At 42.5% G+C, this 22,311-nt stretch overlaps 1 protein-coding gene across 2 annotated transcripts in view; it reads right to left on the reverse strand.

Moving 5' to 3' along the window:
• ston2 (stonin 2) overlaps positions 1-21,205 on the reverse strand; it is a 59,152-nt gene extending 37,947 nt beyond the window's left edge. Inside the window, exons 1-3 of one of the 2 annotated variants that reach the window (XM_041848278.2) lie at positions 21,133-21,205; positions 15,286-15,459; positions 212-361 (exon numbers count right to left, since the gene is read on the reverse strand). In XM_041848278.2, coding sequence (XP_041704212.2) covers positions 212-361; positions 15,286-15,376 — 241 coding nt within the window. In that variant the 5' untranslated portion in view covers positions 15,377-15,459; positions 21,133-21,205. The remainder of the gene's footprint in view (positions 1-211; positions 362-15,285; positions 15,460-21,132) is intronic. The other variant, XM_041848279.2, reaches the window with a different exon arrangement.
• Positions 21,206-22,311: the final 1,106 nt, after the last annotated feature.

The raw sequence follows: 22,311 nt of genomic DNA on the forward strand, positions 1-22,311 counted from the left end.
GATAGACAGAGAGAATAGAGGGATGGTAGGGAAGAGGAAGAACAGAAGGAGAAATAGGAGGAGGTGACCAAATCATCATGATAGGGGGAACCTGTGACCAGAACCTGTGTACTTTTAATAAAGGTTATTTTTGCAAGTATACACAGTGTGCGAGAGTTCACATTGTACAGTATTCTACAGAGCTAGAAAGCTCTAATGAGTGTGTAATTACCTTTTACCTGCGACTGCGGACTGGGCGAGGGCCAGGGCTTCTCTTCGAATATGACCCATGTGTTCTGCTGAGGGGGAGGGGCTAACAGCTCCACACTGGAGGAGTTCTCAGAAGGGGCGGGGCTAGGCCTCTGCAAGCTGCTGTCCACATCTAATGTTGTCACACACACACAGGCGCACACACAGGTGCGCACACACACACAGAATTAACCAAGGGAATGTCTTTTCTATGACAACATTTCTGCCCTATCCCTCATTTAAGCCTTTACACTCATACCCATATACATTTTTTGTCTTAAAGGGGCAGATTCTCTGTAATAATGGTATGGGAATAATAATGCATTTTATTTTGTAAAGTGGTTTCTTGCATTAAACACAACAACATTTTCAGTCACCTCCAAGCCCTGCATGTATTTTTCAAAAGTATCATGGAATGTAGGTCTACATTGAGCATCACACATTGGTTGCTACTGTAGGCTGAATAATATAACAGCTATTTCCATGACAAAATGTTATGGGATGCATTTTCTCCATAGTTTATGGTAGGCCACTCTGGTAGGCCTATATCACCAAACAGCCACAGTAGCCTACTTGGCCACTGTTAAAACGAACTTAAAGCGGGTACAGCCTCAGTGTTCACAGTAAACGCGCACTGGAAGTTGCACTGAATTTTCACAACGTTCAAGTTTGCGCTCAGCAGACCTGAAATTTGCTTAGTGCCTACTTGTTTTTGAGGGAACATTGGTCTCAGGTATGTGTAATTTTAACTGACTTGTCCGAAAGGCCATGTACAGCTGCAGTAGAGCCAGAGAGAGAGCGAGAAAGAGAGAAATTGTATAACTTATGCTGCTGCTCTTGCTTTTCACGAGAATGGTGTGTGTAGCTTGTTGTTGTTGGCCAATCATAAGTCATCAAAGCGGCAATAGGCTACAGTCATAGAGCCTCCGTGTGTGGAAAAAGTTAGGAGATATCTAAGAAATGGACGGAATTAAAAGTCAAAAGGAAGAAGAAGGTTAGGCTACAACAACCAAGAGACAACAGGTAGGCTGCTACTTAATATTTTGAATGGAGTTGTTGTTTGTGAGGTTGCATGTCTCTGTTAGCATCGCTAGCTTAACTAGCTTCTCCCGGTTTGATGCAGTCAAGACAGGTAATACGTAATCATATTGGATGATAAATAACCTAGCTATGGCCCCTATTAGTCTACTATAGCGTGAGTCGGCTTGGTTGGTTACTGTCTCTCATCTCTCCCTCCATCCTCCTGCTCACCATGTCACTTGCTCACACTCACAGTAGCCTACACACACACAGCGTGGCCCCTGCTAGAGCGTCACCTCTCTTTTCCTCTTCTCCCTCGCGCTTTATCAGCTCTGGTTAATAAAGTAGCTTAAAAATATACTTTTCTGCTGCTTTCCTTACTGGGATCGGAGCAGGTCTATACGGAACAGGTCTAGATGTCCTCGGGTCCGTTTGGAACAGTCTGTGAACATACTTAAAATGTATAAATTGATGGTTTGGATTACGGGATGCCAAGGTCATATTTTTAGATATTCTGTTCCAATTAAAGTGTTGTTCAGATTCAATTAGATCTGTGGACCATCATTTTTTACTGGCCAGCACAGAATGAGCTTTCCAAAAGTTGTTTATATATTATAGAGATCAGCCCTTTCGGGAGCCCAGATCATTTATTTATAAATCCTATCACTGGAAGGTTCGGTAGTTGGGTTTCCCAAGGGACTCTATAGGCCAGCATAACTTAACTTATCCTTAAAAAGGATTTGCCTGGTATGTGAATGTGTCTTTCAAATCTTGGAATGTTTTCAAACTATTACTGTCCATGACTTTTTCCACATTTTGTTACGTTACAGCCTTATTCTAAAATGGATTAAAATACATTTTTCCTCAATCTACACACAATACCTCACAATGGGCGAAAACAGGTTTTCTACAACTTGATTGGAGTCCACCTGTGGTACATTCAATTAATTGGACATGATTTGGAAAGGCACACACCTGTCTATATAAGGTCCCAGAGTTGACAGTGCATGTCAGAGCAAAAACCAAGCCATGACGTCGAAAGAATTGTCCATAGAGCTCCGAGACAGGATTGTGTCGAAGCACAGATCTGGGGAAGGGTACCAAAAAATGTATGCAGCATTGAAGGTCCCCAAGAACACAGTGGCCTCAATCATACTTAAAACGGAAGAAGTTTGGAACAACCAAGACTCTTCCTAGAGCTGGCCACCCGGCCAAACTGAGCAATCGGGGGAGAAGGGCTTTGGTCAGGGAGGTGACCACGAACCTAAGGGTCACTCTGACAGAGCTCCAGAGTGTCTCTGTGGGGATAGGAGAACCTTCCAGAAGGACAACCATCTCTGCAGCACTCCACCAATCAGGCCTTTATGGTAGAGTGGCCAGACGGAAGCCACTCCTCAGTAAAAGCCACATGAAAGCCCACTTGGAGTTTGCCAAAAGGCACCTAAAGGACTCTCAGACCATGAGAAACAAGATTCTCTGGTCTGATGAAACCAAGATTGAACTCTTTGGCCTGAATACCAAGCGTCACGTCTGGAGGAAACCTGGCAACATCCCTTCGGTGAAGCATGGTGGTGGCAGAATCATGCTGTGGGGATGTTTTTCAGCGGCAGGGACTGGGAGACTAGTCAGGATCGAGGGAAAGATGAACAGAGCAAAGTACAGAGAGCTACTTGATGAAAACCTGCTCCAGGGCACTCAGGACCTCATACTGGGGCGAGGTTTCACCGTCCAACAGGACAAAGACCATAACCACACAGCCAAGACAATGCAGTAGTGGCTTCGGGACAAGTCTCTGAATGTCATTGAGTGGCCCAGCCAGAGCCCGGACTTGAACCCGATCTAACATCTCTGGAGAGGCCTGAAAATAGCTGTGCAGCAACGCTCCCCATCCAACCTGACAGAGTTTGAGAGGATCTACAGAGAAGAATGGGAGAACCTCCCCAAATACAGGTGTGCCAAACTTACCCACTTCATACCCAAGAAGACTTGAGGCTGTAATCGCTGCCAAAGGTGATTCAACAAAGTACTGAGTAAAGGGTCTGAATACTTAAAGTACCAGTCAAAAAAGTTTGAACACACCCACTCATTCAAGGGTTTTTCTTTATTTTTACTATTTTCTACATTGTAGAATAATAGTGAAGACATCAAAACTATGAAAAAACACATAGGGAATCATGTAGTAACCAAAACATTTATATTTGAGATTCTTCAAAGTAGCCACCCTTTGCCTTGATGACAGCTTTGCACACTATTGGCATTCTCTCAACCAGCTTCATGAGGTAGTCACCTGGAATGCATTTCAATTAACAGGTGTGCCTTCTCAAAAGTTAATTTGTGGAATTTATTTCCTTCTTAATGCGTTTGAGCCAATCAGTTGTGTTGTGAAAAGGTAGGGGTGGTATACAGAAGATAGCCTTATTTGGTAAAAGGCCAAGCCCATATTATGGCAAGAACAACTCAAATAAGCAAAGAGAAAAGACAGTCCATCATTACTTTAAGAAATGAAGGTCAGTCAATCCGGAAGATTTCAAGAACTTTGAACGTTTCTTCAATTGCAGTCGCAAAAACGATCAAGCGCTATGATGAAACTGGCTCTCATGAGGACCGCCACAGGAAAGGAAGACCCAGAGTTACCTCTGCTGCAGAGGATAAGTGCATTAGAGTTAACTGCACCTCAGAAACTGCAGCCCAAATAAATGCTTCACAGAGTTCAAGTAACAGACACATCTAAACATCAACTGTTCAAAGGAGACTGCGTGAATCAGGCCTTTATGGTCGAATTGCTGCAAAGAAACCACTACTACAGGACACCAATAAGAAGAAAAGACTTGCTTGGGCCAAGAGACATGAGTAATGGACATTAGACCGGTGGAAATTTGTCCTTTGGTCTGGAGTCCAAATTGGAGATTTTTGGTTCCAACCGGCGTGTCTTTGTGAGACGCAGAGAAGGTGAACGGATGATCTCTGCATGTGTGGTTCCCACCGTGAAGCATGGAGGAGGTGGTGTGATGTGGTGTGGGGGTGCTTTGCTGGTGACACTGTCTTAGATTTATTTAGAATTCAAGGCACATTTAACCAGCATGGCTACCACAGCATTCTGCAGTGATACGCTATCCCATCTGGTTTGGGCTTGGTGGGATTATCATTTGTTTTTCAACAGGACAATGACCCAATACACCTCCAGGCTGCGTAAGGGCTATTTTACCAAGAAGGAGAGTGATGGAATGCTGCATCAGATGACCTGGCCTCCACAATCCCCCGACCTCAACCAAATTGAGATGGTTTGGGATGAGTCGGACCGCAGAGTGAAGGAAAAGTAGCCAACAAATGCTCAGCATTCAGCATACGTGGGAACTCCTTCAAGACTGTTGGGAAAGTATTCCAGGTGAAGCTAGTTGAGAGAATGCCAAGAGTGTGCAAAGCTGTCATCAAGGAAGGGTGGCTATTTGAAGAATCTCAAATATATTTTGATTTGTTTAATACTTTTTGGGTTACTACATGACTTCATATGCGTTATTTCATAGTTTTGATGTCTTCACTATTATTCTACAATGCAGAAAATAGTACAAATAAAGAAAAACCCTTGAATGAGTAGGTGTTCTAAAACTTTTGACCGGTAGTGTATATATGCACAAAAAAATAATTGAGATGGTTTGGGATGAGTCGGACCGCAGAGTGAAGGAAAAGTAGCCAACAAATGCTCAGCATTCAGCATACGTGGGAACTCCTTCAAGACTGTTGGGAAAGTATTCCAGGTGAAGCTAGTTGAGAGAATGCCAAGAGTGTGCAAAGCTGTCATCAAGGAAGGGTGGCTATTTGAAGAATCTCAAATATATTTTGATTTGTTTAATACTTTTTGGGTTACTACATGACTTCATATGCGTTATTTCATAGTTTTGATGTCTTCACTATTATTCTACAATGCAGAAAATAGTACAAATAAAGAAAAACCCTTGAATGAGTAGGTGTTCTAAAACTTTTGACCGGTAGTGTATATATGCACAAAAAAATATAAACCTATTTTGCTTTGTCATTATGGTTATGTAGACTGAGGCTGTAACGTAACAAAATGTGGAAAAGGTCAAGGGGCCTGAATACTTTCCGAATGCACTGTACAATTTGAACCCGCACTATGGATTTGATCCCTATAGCCAGAAGTCCTGAAGAATTGAACTACAGAAATTCATCCGTGGCAATATATTTATTTTACAGTAGATATTCTGCTGGTTAAAGCAACTTGGATAGTCCATCTACTGAGGTCTGATTGAATTGATTTGAGCATTCTGTTAAAGTTTCTGGCAATCATTTTATTTAAGGAAGGAAATGTCTATTCCCAAATATTTAAAATGGGAAACGATTGGGATACCATAAGTAGAGATGGAGTCCTCCATCGGGGTCTTGAGAGGCAGTAGGGCAGATTTATTTTATAACTGGAGATGGAGCTGAATTTGTCTATGACCTTCAAAGTCTTGGGGAGGGATTGAGATACATTGTCTAGATAAAGTAAGATATTGTTGGCGTATAATGAGATGAAGTGATCTGTAGAATGTGTAATTTCTTTAGATTGTCCAATTGCCTCGGCCAGGGGCTCCATAGACAATAAAAATAGCAGAGGTGAGATGGGATCACCTTGCCTTCTACTTCTGGTTATTCTGAGTGGAACAGAGCTGGTATTGCCTGTTATTACTATGGCTGAGGGATTGGCATACAGTGTTTTAATCATATCAATGAAATTGGAGCCAAGTCCTATATGTTCCAAAATCGACCAAAGATATTACCATTCTAGTCTATCAAAAGCTTTTTCTGCGTCGAGAGATAGAACTGCCCAAGGAGCTTTGGTTTCTGATGAAGCATGTCAAATATGTAATAGACTGACTGAGTTTATCTGAGGATAATTGTTTTTTAACAAACCTGCTTAGATCCAGATGTACCAATTTGGGTAAGTAGGTTTCCAGACGGGATGACAGAATTTTTTTAAATAGTTTAATATCTGTATTTATCAAAGATAGAGGTCGATAGTGAGAGCACAGGGTGGCATCCTTACCTTTTTTAAATAAAAGTGAAATCAGTGCTGTATTTACATCGCTTCCCAATGAACCTTTGTGAACGGCTACGTTAATCATTTCAAGTGGACCTAATTGACACCAAAATGTTAAATAGACCTTAGGAGGAATACCGTCACAACTAGGTGATTTGACTTTCTTCATGGTGATTTGCTTCCTCACTTGAGAGAAGAGGAGTTCTTATATCTTTTAAAAAGGACTCGATCTGGCTTGGTGTGGATTTACAGTCAGGTGTACAATTCTTTACAGAAACAAGAGAATCTTTGATTAATTTGGGTTCTGATAGTAATTCACCTGATTCCGATTCAATAGTTGCAATATCCACGAATTGATCATTACAGTGAAGGTTGTTAGCCAGTAGACGACTGGGTCAATTACCATGGAAGTGATGATTGAGTGTAACTTGATGGATGGCAAATTCTGCTCTCTGTCTTATGAACAAATGTAGTTCTGTCTTGACTTTGAAGAGAGTAGTCGCTATCTTGTGGCTCTTTTAGGAGATTCTGACATTTGTATCTGGCAGCAATAATCATGATCATCAGATAGGCTCATATGTCGAATATATTTTTCTGTATTAAAGAAAATAGAGGAGTAGATAATAGTACGAAATCGATTCGGGATAAAGTTTTGTGCCTGTTTGAATAGAAAGTGTACTCTTTTGCTGTTGGGTTATGAGCTCGCCATGATTCAATGAGGTTGTAATCAGAGAGTATATGTTGGAGATCCTTGGTTGCCTGTGGATTGTAGTTGGTCTTACTAGATTTCTCCCGCATGTCCAGAATGGCATTCATGTTTGTCCCAATAACCAGCTGGTATTCAGTTAATTCTAACAATATGCTGTTCAGCGAATCAAAAAACTTTGGAACATATGAATTTGGAGCATCCACATTAATAAACACAATTTTCTTATCTTTAGTGTTGATTCGCCCATGGATGTAAAATAAAAGCAGGACCCACAGGGAAACACACCCATTGGTCGCTCCCCACCCAGAAGACCCTCTATATAAATCTTTCCACCTTCCCTGCCCCCCATTTTCCCCGCCAACCCCCTTCCCCAGCCCCCTTCCTCCCTGGCCTACAGCCCTCCCCGGTTCCCCCTGCCCTGCACTATAATTACAGAGACGTAGCATAACGGTGAGTGGCAGCCTTACATATGAAATCTCTTATGCAGCATATTTTTGGCCTTAAGGTATAAAATATAAAATAACCAATCATAATGATAATAAAGTAAAACGAAATAAGTAACCAATTCAGACCTTTACAATTAAGTTAGCAGACTTGTTAGCAGGGTAATGAAGAAAAAAAGGAACGAGAAACAAACCAAAAAGAAGATGACAGATATGGAAATTCTGCCTTAATGCCTAAACAGTCCAAAATAGGATAGCTGTAGGATCCATATATTGTCTTTTGTTCATTAATTGGCATGGTGTCATCACTAGGTAAATGTGCTGGACCATAGGCAGTATAATTATAACAAGTTCAATGCTCGGCAATAATAGTAATATTGCTCCTTGTACCCAAACATGAGGGGTATCCTCATCATTGTCTTATACTGAGGGCAGCATCGTAGCCATACATTGTCTTTATGATTGTGAATGGATAGCATACCTGAATAACGAGCCAGTTATGGGGTTCCATCTGTCGCTTGTCCCCTTGTGTGTTGGGTTTGATGTGCTTCTCAAATACGTTTTGAGCTTCCTTGGCAGTGGGAAACGTGCGTGTTGTGTTCTGGATAGTCAAGATGAGTTTTGCCGGGAGGATGAAGCTGCATCTCAAGTTTAGCTTGTGTAGCTGGGATCTCACCTCATTGTAAGTCTCTGTTTTAGCAGTTTGGCACTCAGGTCTGGGTAGATGCTGATCCTCTTCCCTGCATAGTTCAGACCCCCAGATTCTGCTGCAAGGCGAACAATTTGCCCCTTGACTTCAAAGCTGTGGATCCATACAATCATACAGCGAGAGACGTTGCGGAGTTGACCTGTGCGGTGCACAATGTTAATCAACGGCACGGAACCCAGCTTCTCCTGCCCGAACAGTTCATAGAAAAGATCGCTCATGAAGGACATTGGGTTGCCCGCTTCCACACCAGTTTCAAGTCCTGTGACCCACACATTGAATTTACGGGAATGATTTGAGTGATTCTGTTTTCGGAGTTTGACCTTGTGCTGTTTCCAGGTCATGGAGTCACACCTGTCGCATTGGCTGTCTTCTCCAGACATTCCACTTTGGTTGAATAGGTGTCCACTTTAGCAGTGAGCACTGCCAATGATTCATTTACTGGTTTTAATTGTAAGTCGAGGGAAGAGGTAATCTCATCACAAACAATCTCTCTCGTATAGTAGCGGCCAGCTCTTTCTGTTGCCTGGTGTTGAGAGCCGCCATGTTCCCACATTTGAATTGTGGAGCGTAATAGACCTGCTAGTTATTTCTTGTCACACAATGAATGTTCCACACCTTAATATGATGTTAGTATTGACACGTTTTAATTAGTTCATAGTAAGGCCACGTGTAGCTCAGTTGGTAGAGCATGGCGCTTGCAACGCCAGGGTTGTGGGTTCGTGTCCCACGGGGGGCCAGTATGAAAATGTATGCACTCACTAACTGTAAGTCACTCTGGATAAGAGCGTCTGCTAAATGACTAAAATGTAAAAATGTAATTTGCATAAGAAAGCCACAAAAAAGGCACACGTTTTAATGCATGCCACTGGAACAGTGTCAACATTCATGATCACTATGTTTGATCAACAGTTCAAAGATGGCATGGTATTATACCCTGGGTTGTCCTGAACAAAATGAGCCTGTTCGCTATATTGTGAAGAAAATTGCATCCGAATGCACTCATGACTCCATTCTATGCAAACCAAAATTACGATATGCTTCTCTGAATTGCCTTGTGAAAGCTACTCATGTTGGCAATAAAACAAGATTTCAAATTATGCCCACCTGACCCAGATTGCGATCTATAATTGACAATTTTTGGATTGCGTAAACAACAACAGTAATTGTGTGATGGCGGGGATGCAGGGATGTGTTCCAAACAAAACGACTACAAGTGTGCTTGCTCTAGTTCCTCAACGGCACAGCTAGGAAAGCTAAAAAAAAAATGCACCTTAGTGGGGCGGCAGGCAGCCTAGTGGTTAGAGCGTTGGGCCAGTAACTGAAAGTTCGCTGGCTCGAATACCTGAGCCAACAAGGTGAAAAATCTGTCGATGTGCCCATGAGCAAGGCACTTAACCCTAATTTGCTCCAGGGGCGGCAAACTACTATGGCTGACCCTGTAAAACAACACATTTCAATGCACATATCCAGACTATGTGACAATAAAAAAGAAAACATCTTTATCTTTATAGTTGAAGACACTTCTTTGCCAGGGTTGGAACTGGTTCAGGGAACAGAACTGAAAACCGTAAAAAAATAAAAAAATAATTAAAGGAACAGAAACGGAACCTGAAATGAAAGTGATCCATACTGTTCTGGAACAGAACCGTTATTATAAAAGCATGGGAACCGGTTAAAAACGTTATTTTACGTTGCAGGCATTTTTTTCTAGTCACACAAAAAAATGCAACAAAGCCCCTATGAAATGCCCTCACTCTGTCACTCTGAAACGTATTCCAGTGTCTGCCTGCAAGCTGAAAATCTTTGCCAGTGTGTGTGCGCGTGTTTAGGCTACCTCAAAAGGACATTCAAAAGTTCCTCAATATAAGCTGCTCCTAGGTATAATTCTGTGGACCTAATTCATATAACGCATGTCATAACAAGATGCCCAGCACTTCAAGCCTCCTCAACCCTCTCTCACTCTCTCCCCACCCGCAAAATGTTTTGCATCTTGCGCCATAGGCTACACTTGCCTGTCCATCACGCATGTAAACAATTAGCTTGCCTGCTCTATCCACACTTATTGGTGAAGTCATTTAATGAACTAAATGTAAAAAAAAAACAGTTGATTTCACAGGTTAAAAAAGGAACAGAAAGGAACGATTTCAACCGTTACTTTTTGGGGGGTTCGAACTGGTTCAGAACTTTATTTTGCTAATCCGAACAGTGGAACGAAACGAAAAAAAATAGTGGGTCGAAACAACTGGGAAATAATTTTGGTTCCAACCCCTGCTTCTTTGAGTCATAAAAGTGCAATGAAATTACTTATGAACTGTGCACACTTCAGAGAGGTGTGTAGCCATTTGGAGACAACAGTTAGACCTCTCACTCAAACCCTTTACATTTTTTTGTCTCATGTTGCACCTACCCTAAATTTTCCAATAATATTCTTATCATGTTACTGAATGTATCCAGAATATTTTCAGATTTCGTTATCAACAAATGCGGCGAAAAGTACAGTAAATGTAAAATGCACAGAAATCAACAGTGCAATGTTTGGATTCAGTCTTTTGTCAGGTGAACTGTTTTCCCATTATCTCCAAACTGTTCCATTTCAATGGCTACCATGGTTATACATATACTTTCCATATTTCTTCTGTAAGAAACATTTCAATTTAGCCCTATCCATATAGGCCAATTCCCACAAATGTAAAGGGTTAACTCACTCTAGCTTGCCCTCTCTGACTCCAGAGCTGAGTGGACAAGGGAATGGTGGGCATGTACAGTAACTGCATGGCGATAACACACACTAATGTTCCAAACCACACACACACACACACACGCATGCACATACACACGTACACATCACACTAGGCTTGGGCTATATACCGTATACAGTGCATTGGGAAAGTATTCAGACCCCTTCTCTTTTTCCACATTTTGTTACGTTACAGCCTTATTCTAAAATGGACTAAATAAATACAAATCCTCATCAATCTACACACAATACCCCATAATGACAAAGCGAAAACAGGTTTGTAGAGATTTTTGCAAATGTATTACAAATAAAAAACAGAAATACCTTATTTACATAAGTATTCAGACCCTTTGCTATGAGACTCGAAATTGAGCTCAGGTACATCCTGTTTTAATTGATCATCCTTGAGATGTTGTTGATTGGAGTCCACCTGTGGTAAATTCAATTGATTGGACATGATTTGGAAAGGCACGCACCTGTCTATACAAGGTCCCACAGTTGACAGTGCATGTCAGAGCAAAAACCAAGGTCGAAGGAATTGTCCATAGAGCTCCGAGACAGGATTGTGTCGAGGCACAGATCTGGGGAAGGGTACCAAAAAATGTCTGCAGCATTGAAGGTCCCGAAGAACACAGTGGCCTCCATCATTCTTAAATGAAATAAATGTGGAACCACCAAGACTCTTCCTAGAGCTGGCCGCCCAGCCAAAGTGAGCAATCGGAGGAGAAGGGCCTTGGTCAGGGAGGTGACCATGAACCCAATGGTCACTCTGACAGAGCTCCAGAGTTCCTCTGCGGAGATGGGAGAACCTTCCAGAAGGACAATCTCTGCAGCACTCCACCAATCAGGCCTTTATGGTAGAGTGGCCAGATGGAAGCCACTCCATATTATTTCACACATTTTTTATTGTGCCAGTCACATGGTATGGTATTCAAATGTTTAAGATACAAGTGCATCTGTCCGTGGACCCCAAACCAATCGAAATGTAGCATGCATTGGTCAAAGAAATCGCTTCAAACGTTATGAATCGGTGTTTCACTTCTTTTTTTGATGTTGCTCATATTACATTCTTTCTACCTTCCGAAAATACCTCTCATCTTTTGTGGCAACTGATGCGTCCTCTCCTTCAGTGTCTAACTTTATGTAGCTGTGTTAACAGTCATTGATCTACCCCAGGCAATATCAGTTGCCTAGTTGCACTGTGCCCAGCTCCGCGAGGTAGGCTGCCTGTTCCTGATCTTGCACATCTGCGCAGCAACTTCAGCATTCAAATGCTAAAATGGCTTGAGTGTTATTGGGCTTTACTAGTTGACTGGCAACCTGTCATTTGCTAGGTTATTGGTATCTACAGTGACTTCAGAAAGTATTCATACCCCTTGACTTATTCCACATTTTGTTGTGTTACAGCCTTGAATTCAAAATGTATTCAATCGTTTTTTTTCTCTCACCCATCTACACACAATACCCCATAATGACAATGTGAAAACATGTTTTTAGAAAGTTTTGCAAATGTATTGAAAATGAAATACAGAAATGTCTCATTTACATAAGTATTCACACCCCTGAGTCAATACATGTTAGAATCACCTTTGGCAGCTTTTACAGCTGTGCGTTTCTGGGTAAGTCTAAGAGCTTTGCACACCTGGACTGTACAATATTTGCACATTATTATTTTCAAAGTTGGTTGTTGATCATGGCTAGACAGCCATTATCAAGTCTTGCCATAGATATTCAAGCTGCTTTAAGTCATAACTGTAACTAGGCCACTCAGGAACATTCAATGTTGTCTTTGTAAGCAACTCCAGTGTATATTTGGCCTTGTGTTTTGGGTTATTGTCATGCTGAAAGGTGACTGTCTCCCAAATCCAATCAAATTTTATTGGAACACATACACATATTTAGCAGATGTTATTTCGGATATAGCAAAATGTTTGTGTTCCTAGCTCCAACAGTGCAATGTCTGTTGGAAAGCAGACTGAACCAGGTTTTCCTCTAGGATTGTGACTGTGCTCAGCTCTATTCCGTTTCTTTTCATCCTAAAATAACATGATGCAGCCACTACCATGCTTGAAAATATGAAGAGTGGTACTCAGTGATGTGTTGTGTTGGATTTCCCCCCAAACATAACGCTTTGTATTCAGGACATAAAGTTTATTTCTTTGCCACATTTGTTGCAGTTTTACTTTAGTGCCTTATTGCAAGCCGTCATTGTAAATAAGAACTTGTTCTTAAGTGACTTGCCCAATTAAATAAAGGTAAAAATTGCAAACAGGATGCATGTCTTGGAATATTTTTCTTCTGTACAGGCTTCCTTCTTTTCACTCTGTCATTTAGGTTAGTATTGTGGAGTAACTACAATGTTGTTGATCCATCCTCAGATTTCTCCTATCACAGCCATTCAACTCTGTTTTAATTTGGCCTCATGGGCGGTGTCCTTCCTCTCCGACAACCGAGTTAAGGACGCCTGTATCTAAAGTGTTATTAATAGCTTCATCATGCTCAAAGGGATATTCAAGGTCTGTTGTTTTTTTTACCCATCTACCAATAGGTGCCCTTCTTTATGAGGCATTAGAAACCCTCCCTGGTCTTTGTGGTTGAATCTGTGTTTGAAATTCACTGCTCAACTGAGGGACCTTCCAGATATGTGTATGTGTGGGGTACAGAGACGAGGTAGTCATTCAGAAATCACTGTAAACACTATTATTGCACACAGAGTGAGTCCATGCAACTTATTATGACTTGTTAAGCAAATTCTTACTCCTGAACTTATTTAGGCTTGCCATAACAAAGGGTTGAATACTTATTGACTCAAGACATTTCAGCGTTTCATTTTTTTATTAAATTTGTAAAAATGTGTAAGAACATAGTTCAATTTAGACATTATGGGGTATTGTGTGTAGGCCAGTGACACAAAATATAAATGTAATCCATTTTAAATTCAGGCTGTAACACAAAGTGTGGAAAAAGTCAAGGGGTTTGAACTCTTTCTGAAGGCACTGTATGCGCTGTTGAAAATGTTGTCTAGCTGTACAGTACCTGCTGAACGGGGTTTACAACAGATTTTACTTTGATTGTTCAGGTTCACCATCAACAATAGTTTTGATAGTTCTGCTTTAAACAATCAGTCTATATGGTCATTTTTAGATATACAATCACTTTTGTGAGGCGCAGTGCATTGCCGAAAGCGAGAGGGAAAAAACATTTGATTTGGAGATGGGGTGAAATCCAAAGTTGTGCTATATATTCATTGGCTATGTCATCGCTAATTTGTAACTATAAATACTGATACATTGCTAGTGGTAATTAGTGGTTGATGGAGATTTCAGAACCAAAGTGTGGGGGGGGCATAGGTTACATAGTGCATCGTATCGCATCGATTCGTTCTCTAATCAAACTGACTTGCACCGAATCGTTTCAAACTAAAAGGTATCGTACCTGTATCGTATTGGAGCGATCTAGATACGTATTGAATCGTCTTGAAAGGGAAAGATGCACATGGAAGAGCACATGGAGCAAACAGAAGTTTGGTGCCGATCCACTGTTGAGCAGCTCAAGAGAGGTGATCAAGTTACACTTGAAATTCACTAATGTTTGCCAGCTAAATATCTTATAACTGTAAGTTAAGATGTGTCAAATACATTTTCTCCAGCTCAGGGCTCCAGCTATTAATTTGGTTTGCTAACTTGCTAGCTATAGGTGGCTAGCTTGCAAGATCAAGCTTCTTGGTTAGAGCAGAGACAATCAATCCCCTCCTGGATCAATTGTGAGTAGCCTTTTAAAATAGTTGTATAACTTTTTGAGCTAGGTTGTCTGACCTTGCAATTAGTTTATGTTCGCTTACGCTTGTTAGCTAGCATCCACTATGGGAATTCGCTAGTACTTTGTTAGCATAAGCAAGAAATAGGGCCCCTTGTGTGCCGTAATGCCGTATACCCCGGTCTAGTACAGGAACGCTGTGAAGGTATGGAAATCTGAATACCGCCCAACCCTAACACACATCCATACACACAGGCAAAGGCGCTCAGGCGAATCGAAAGCAGGGGTACTCAACTCTTACCCTACGAGGTCCGTAGCCTGCTGGTTCTGTTCTACCTGATAATTAATTGCACACACCTGGTGTCACAGGTCTAAATAAGTCCCTGATTAGAGAGGAACAATAAAAAAAATGTAGTGGAACTGGCTTCGAGGTCCAGAGTTGAGTTGGAGGGATCTAAAGCATATCTGCCAAATTCACTCAGTGTGTTATTGACATACAGTCTGTTATTGTGCTGACCCCAGACAACTCCTTGCCAGGTAGATATGTGCTTGATCGTATATAGGCATAACATTATCACATTACAAAAAAAACACATCTACTCCTACATTATAGGATTTCAATGACTTCCACAATGTGACTCGTACCTGCTTGACGCTCCGTGCTCGTCCCGAAGGCTTCGTCTGCGAACGCCACCCAACCAGCTCTCCCCGAGCCCACTCTGCTGGCAGTGGCCATGGTTTGTGTGTGTGTCCCCACTCCACTAGATTCCACTAGTTCCTGTCCTCACACCTGTCTGCATCCATGCACAACTGGAGAAGCTGAGGAGGAGACAGAGAGAGAGCGTTAACGTGGAGGAATGACAAACTGAAGCACAGTCTTGGCAGCCATAGACCTGCCGCTGACACATAGGTCTGAGGACCAAGGTTTGTTTGAGAACCAAGAAACCCTCAGCCCAGGGCAACATCAGGTGTAACACCTAGGAGTCATAGCAGACTATTTAAGCGTTTGAAGTGTGTGTACCAGAGGCAGTCCTGTGATAAAGTTGCTTAGACACTAACTACAGGACAACAAGCAAGTTGGTTAGATAAACGACTCTTGGTAAAGATTCAACGTTGGTCTCACCGTCTTAGAAAGAAAAATCCCCTTACCATGTGCTGCATTCAAACACAACACATACACTTTCTGCAAGTCTATGGCTGCATCCCACTATATTGGGAAGTGTGCGCCATTTGGGTTGCATGCTATAGACTAACTCTCTGTTGACTAACCAGCAGAGACAGAATGAGCATTCAGTTCGCCATAACAAAAAGTTGACATCGAGCTGTTGACAATACATGTCCATTCATTGCATGCTTTCTATAGTAGAAACAGACCCATTATTATGCAATGACAACAGCAGAGGATGACAGAGTTGATGACGATACATGTCAATTCTTTTTTATGGGGGGGGGTCGTGCTCATCAGGACAGGAAGACACTGTCAGTGTGACAGATGTGCTCCGTGTCAGGAACTTTGGAGATCCGGAAGCCTCAGCTCTCCAGCCCGTTTGCCAGTCCCAGACCCCAACCCCAGTCTACCAGACCCTGAGGCTCAGCCTACAGAGCTGACGTGACCATGATGCAGGATATGATATAACTTGGTTTCCACAGAATCCTTGATACAAAACCTTGATTCTAAAGTCATTGCTTCCTGCTCTTATGAGTATTTAACCACTTCAGTTTTCCCATTGAGTTAAGTTCTTAACTTCCCATTGTAATGCTGTTGAAGTAATATGGCTACAGGTTCACCTGCCTCACCTAAAGCCCATTCTTGTGGGAAGCTGCTATAGAACACCAAGTGCCAACAGTCAATATCTGGAAGAAAAAGTTTCAAACTGTAACCAGTGCCTGCAATCTGGTTCAGATTATCAGTCAACCTACAAGGGTATTTACAAACAGAAAAGGAGTGAAATCATCCACATGTATTGATCACATCTTTACTAATGCTGCAGAAATCTGCTCTAAAGCCGTTTCCAAATCCATCGGATGTAGTGATCATAATTTAGTAGCTATATCTAGGAAAAACAAAGTTCCAAAGGCTGGGCCTAACATAGCGTATAAGAGGTCATACAAGAAGTTCTGTAGTGTTTCCCATGTTGAAGATGTAGAGACTATGTGTTGGTGTGCAATGAGGAGCAACCAGACGCTGCACTTGACACATTTATGAAATTGCTTATTCCAGTTAATAATAAGCATGCATCCATTAAGAAAATGACTGTAAAGATGGTTAAATCCCTGTGGATTGATGAGGAATGGGAATATTGTATGGTTGAGAGGGATGAGGCCAAAGGAATGGCAAATAAGTCTGGCTGCACAGCCGATTGGCAAACATACTGTAAATTCTGAAATCATGTGACTAAACAGAACAAAAATAAGAAGAAAATGTACTATGAAACAAAGATAAATGATATAAAGAATGATAGTAAAAAGCTTTGGAGCACCTTAAATTAAATTTTGGGCAAAAAGGTGAACTCGGCGCCATCATTCATTGAATCAGATGGCTCATTCATCACAAAACCCACCGATATTGCCAACTACTTTAATGATTTTTTCATTGGCAAGATTAGCAAATTTAGGCATGATATGCCAACAACAAATTCTGAACCTACACATCTATGCATAACTGACCAAATTCTGAAAGACAAGCATTATAATTTTGAATTCCATAAAGTGAGTGTGGAAGAGGTGAAAAACATATTGTTGTGTATCAACAATGACAAGCCACCTGGGTCTGATAACTTGGATGGAAAATGATTAAGAATGATATCAGACGATATTACCACTCCTATTTGCCATCTCGTCAATCTATGCCTACAGGAAAGTGTGTGCACTCAGGCCGGGAAGGAATCAAAAGTCATTCAGCTACCACAGCAAGTGAAATCACTGCAACACTTAACAAAGAGCTGCAGTCAGTTTCAGAATGAGTGGCAAGAAATAAGTTAGTCATAAATATTTCAAAAACTAAAAGCATTGTATTTGGGGCAAATCATTCACTAAACCCTAAACCTCAACTAAATCTTGTAATGAATAATGTGGAAATTGAGCAAGTTGAGGAGACTAAATTGCTTGGAGTAACCCTGGATTGTAAACTCTCATGGTCAATATTGATGCAACAGTAGCTAAGATGGAGAGAGGTCTGTCCAAAATAAAGTGCTGCTCTGCCTTCTTAACAACGCTATCAACAAGGCAGGTCCTACAGGCCTTAGTTTTGTCACACCTGGACTACTGTCCAGTCATGTGGTCAGGTGCCACAAAGAGGGACTTAGGAAAGGTACAATTGGCCCAGAACAGGGCAGCACTGCTGGCTCTTAAATGTACAGTTAGCTAACATGAATAATATGCATGTCAATCTCTCCTGGCCCAAAGTAGAGGAGAGATTGAATTCATTGCTACTTGTATTTGTGAGAAGTATTGACATGTTGAATGCACCGAGCAGTCTGTTTAAACTACTAGCACACAGCTCAGACACCCATGCATACCCCACAAGACATGCCACCAGAGGTCTCTTCACAGTCCCCAAGTCCAGAACAGACTATGTGAGGCGCTACATAGAGCACTGACTTCATGGAATGATATTCCACATCAAGTATCTCATGCAAGCAGTAAAATCAGATTTTAAAAAACTGATAACAATACACCTTATGCAACAGCAGGGACCGTGAAGAGACACACACACGCATAAATGGATTTTGTGTTGTAGATACTGTATGTGGTAGCAGAGTAGTGGCCTGAGGGCACACACTTAATCTGTTATGAAATGTAATGTTTTTTTAATTGTATATAAATGCCTTATTTTTGCTGGACCCCAGGAACAGTAGCTGCTGCCTTGACAACTAATGAGGATCCATAATAAATATAAATACACAGTGTGTCTGCTGGAGCAGTGGTTCCCAAACCATTACTGATGTGAACCACCTAAAACCGTTCAAATGCAATAACCCAGTTTGAGTTGGACACAACCGACCTGTTTGTCCTGCCTCCCAACCCCATCCCACTACTTAGGAAACACTTTCACAGGATATGAAATCGTGTTTTCCTGAGAATCCCAAATCAAAATGAACGAGACCATGGGAGTTTTCCTGCTCTTTAAGTACTAAAAGTTCCCACTGTAATCCTGGGGATAGTGAGGATACATATTGTTGTATCAGGGCACAGTCACAGTGTGTATAATAGAGGATTCACATCGGCTATGCACCGCAAAGGTCAGAAATAAGTCTTCAAAATGTCAGGAAAGGTCAGGAGAGAGGAAAATACATATTCGGGAGAAAACTATCACATTCAGTTTTTCCATATTACACTCTGGAGGAGAGAAAAGTGAGAGGAGAGAGGGAGGGAGATAGGGGGGAGAAGACAGGGAGAGGCAGCAGAAATACAAGCGAGCAAGGTAGAGAGCAACAAAGCGAGAGAGTAGAAGAAGGATCCAGGGCGGAAGAGGGGGATAAAGAGAGAGAGGGGAACCAGGGACAGGGACAGGAAACGCTAAAAGGAAACACACTTTGCGTCTTTAACTACCCGATAAACGTTACTGACTCATTCCACCCTCTCTATTTCCTCTTTTGTTTTCGTCTCGCTCCTTTTCTCTGGAGGATGGCTGGCTGTGTATCCTTCCATGCACATCTCTTCTGCCAATGTCTCTCCTCTTTCTCACAGAGAAAGACACTTCTCCAGCTCCCTCCTCCCTCTCTCTGGTGGATTCCCTCTCCCTCGCGTTCCCTCCCTCCCTCGCGTTCCCTCCCTCCCGCTCCCTCCAACTGTCTGCTACACAGACCAAGTACACACCCTGTCTCTAATGATAATTGACAGTGTATTGGCCTAGACCAAACATCCAGGCTTGGTTTCAATCAAGCCCACACCCTCACACTTACTCCAACAAGACACTATGGTTCCAAATCCACCACAATACACAATTGACATGCTTATTTGCATGCTTTTCGATGTGACAAAGAAGTTGTCATATCTGAGAAACTGAGTAGTAGCCTAACAGTAACAATTGCACACACACACACACACACACACACACACACACAAACACACAGATAACCGAAGAGATCAAGGTGATTGTGAGAGACTGGTCCACTGCTCTTCGGCAGCTCATTGGGCAGGTAGTGAAGATTTCAAAACTGCACTCATGTCAACTCATATCCTATCCTACTATTCTGTCTCTGACCTATGTCAATGACCCAAAATAATTACGCAATGCAATGAATGACTACACAATGACCACACACAGTTAGACTGAGCTTTGATTCTTGAACAAATATAATGGTCTACAAGACTTTCTCTCCTTGGGAAGCCGCTTCAGATCTGTTTGCCAAAAGGGGTAGGCTAAATTTTTAGCTAGCAGACATGAACATGAACCCTGAAATGAACGCAGTATAAACAGCTGGAGGGGGTTTGTGGCTTCTTTAATTTAATATCCTATGAAAGGAATGGATAAATGAAGGGATAAGGGGAAGGAGTGGAAGGAGAGATAATACAGATGGATATAGGGTGTAAGGGATAGTGTTGTGAGTGAAAGTAGGGATCGAGGGGCTCCCGAGTGGCGCAGCGGTCTAAGGCACTGCATCTTCATGCTAGAAGCGTCACTACAGACCCTGGTTAGGCTGTATCACAATCCGGCCGTGGGCGGGACACAATTGGCCCAGCGTGGTCCGGTAGCCCGTCATTGTAAATAAGAATTTGTTCTTAACTGACTTGCTTAGTTAAATAAAGGTGAAATAAATAAAAAATAAAAGTATGAAGGGATAGGTGAGGAGAGATGGAGGGTGAGAGGGAGTCAGAGGGAGTCAGTGAAGAGAGGGAGGAGAACAGAGGGGTGGATTGTTCTAACCCTGGGCGCACTCCAACCCCTGATTCAGCGCCCAGCCTAGACACACACACCACTGCCAGGCCAAGCATCCAGACACGCACTGTCAACCATGTGTTTGTGTGGGGGTAGGGGGTTGTCTCTAAACACACTTACACACACACACACACTTACACACACACACTCCCAGCAGTAAGTCTGTCACATAGCTGTGATAGCATTCGACAGTGACACCGACCCCCCCTCCCCTCCCCTCCCCTCATCTCATCTCTGCTGTGGCATGCACCCTACCCCCCTCCACTATGTTGACATAATGTTGACGGAGTCACGGGGACATGCTAAATACCTAGCACTACTGCAGTTGGTCTGCATGAGAGTCTCTCTGTTTACCTTGCTTCAGACTACTGACAGATTCTCGATCGGCACTCATTGCAGTTGGCTTTCTCTGGAACAACCTGTGGATCAACCAACCGACCGACCTGACTTACCCTGTCGCACATGCACGCAACATTGAGTCACACACAACGAATCAGAGCCTCTACTAACTTCGAGAAATAGCAACACTTGGCAACAATGTAGCCCTGAAACTTACAGGGCAGTGAAATATAAAATGGTTTGGGATAAACAAAGGATTCGATGTTACGTACCGATATTGTTTCGTGTTATAAGCGCTGTGGTCTCTCCGTATTCCATTGAGCCAGACTGTCGACTAGAACGGGACGCGGAGAGTGAGACCAGTGACGCGGCAGGATTGGGCACGCACCATGCGCTGCCCTCGCGGCTTTTGATTGGTCAATTGCTAAACGTTAAATACTTACACGTAGACGTGAGCAATAAAACAAATATTTTATATCAGGATAAAGAGCACGTCCTGATTATACACATGAAGCAAAAGTATGTGGACACCCATTCAAATGAGTGGATTCGGCTATTTCAGCCACACATGGTACTGACAGGTGTGTAAAATGTTGCACACAGCCAAGCAATCTCCATAGACAAACATTGGCAGTAGAATGAATGGCCCATACTGAAGAGCTCAGTGACTTTCAATGTCCTTTCCAACAAGTCAGTTCATCAAATGTCTGCCCTGCTAGAGCTGCCCCGGTCAACTGTAAATGCTGTTATTGTGAAGTGGAAACGTCTAGGAGCAACAACAGCTCGGCTAGGAAGTGGTAGGCCACACAAGCTCACAGAACTTAAGTGCGTAGGGTGTATAAATCGTCTGTCCTTGGTTGCAACACTCACTACCAAGTTCCAAACTGCCTCTGGAAGCAATGTGAGTTCCAAACTGCCTCTGGAAGCAACGTCAGCACAAGAACTGTTCGACAGGAGCTTCATGAAATGGGTTTCCATGGCCGAGCTGCAGCAGACAAGCCTAAGATCACCATGCGCAATGCCAAGCGTTGGCTGGAGTGGTGTAAAGCTTGCCGTCATTGAACTCTGGAGCAGTGGAAATGCGATCTCTGGAGTGATGAATCACACTTCACCATCTGGCAGTCCGACAGACGAATCTGGGTTTGGCGGATGCCAGGAGAACGCTACCTGCCCGAATGCATAGTGCCAACTGTAAAGTTTGGTGGAGGAGGAATAATGGTCTGAGGCTGTTTTTCATGGTTCAGGCCCCTTAGTTCCAGTGAAGGGAAATCTTAACGCTACAGCATACCTTGACATTCTAAACGTTTCTGTGCTTCCAACTTTGTGGCAACAGTTTAGGGAAGGCTCTTTCCTGTTTCAGCATGACAATGCCCCCGTGCACAAAGCGAGGTCCATACAGAAATGGTTTGTCGAGATCGGTGTGGAAGAACTTGACTGGCCTGCACAGAGCC

Source organism: Coregonus clupeaformis, chromosome 25 (assembly GCF_020615455.1).
Source record: "Coregonus clupeaformis isolate EN_2021a chromosome 25, ASM2061545v1, whole genome shotgun sequence".
NCBI lineage: Eukaryota > Metazoa > Chordata > Actinopteri > Salmoniformes > Salmonidae > Coregonus > Coregonus clupeaformis.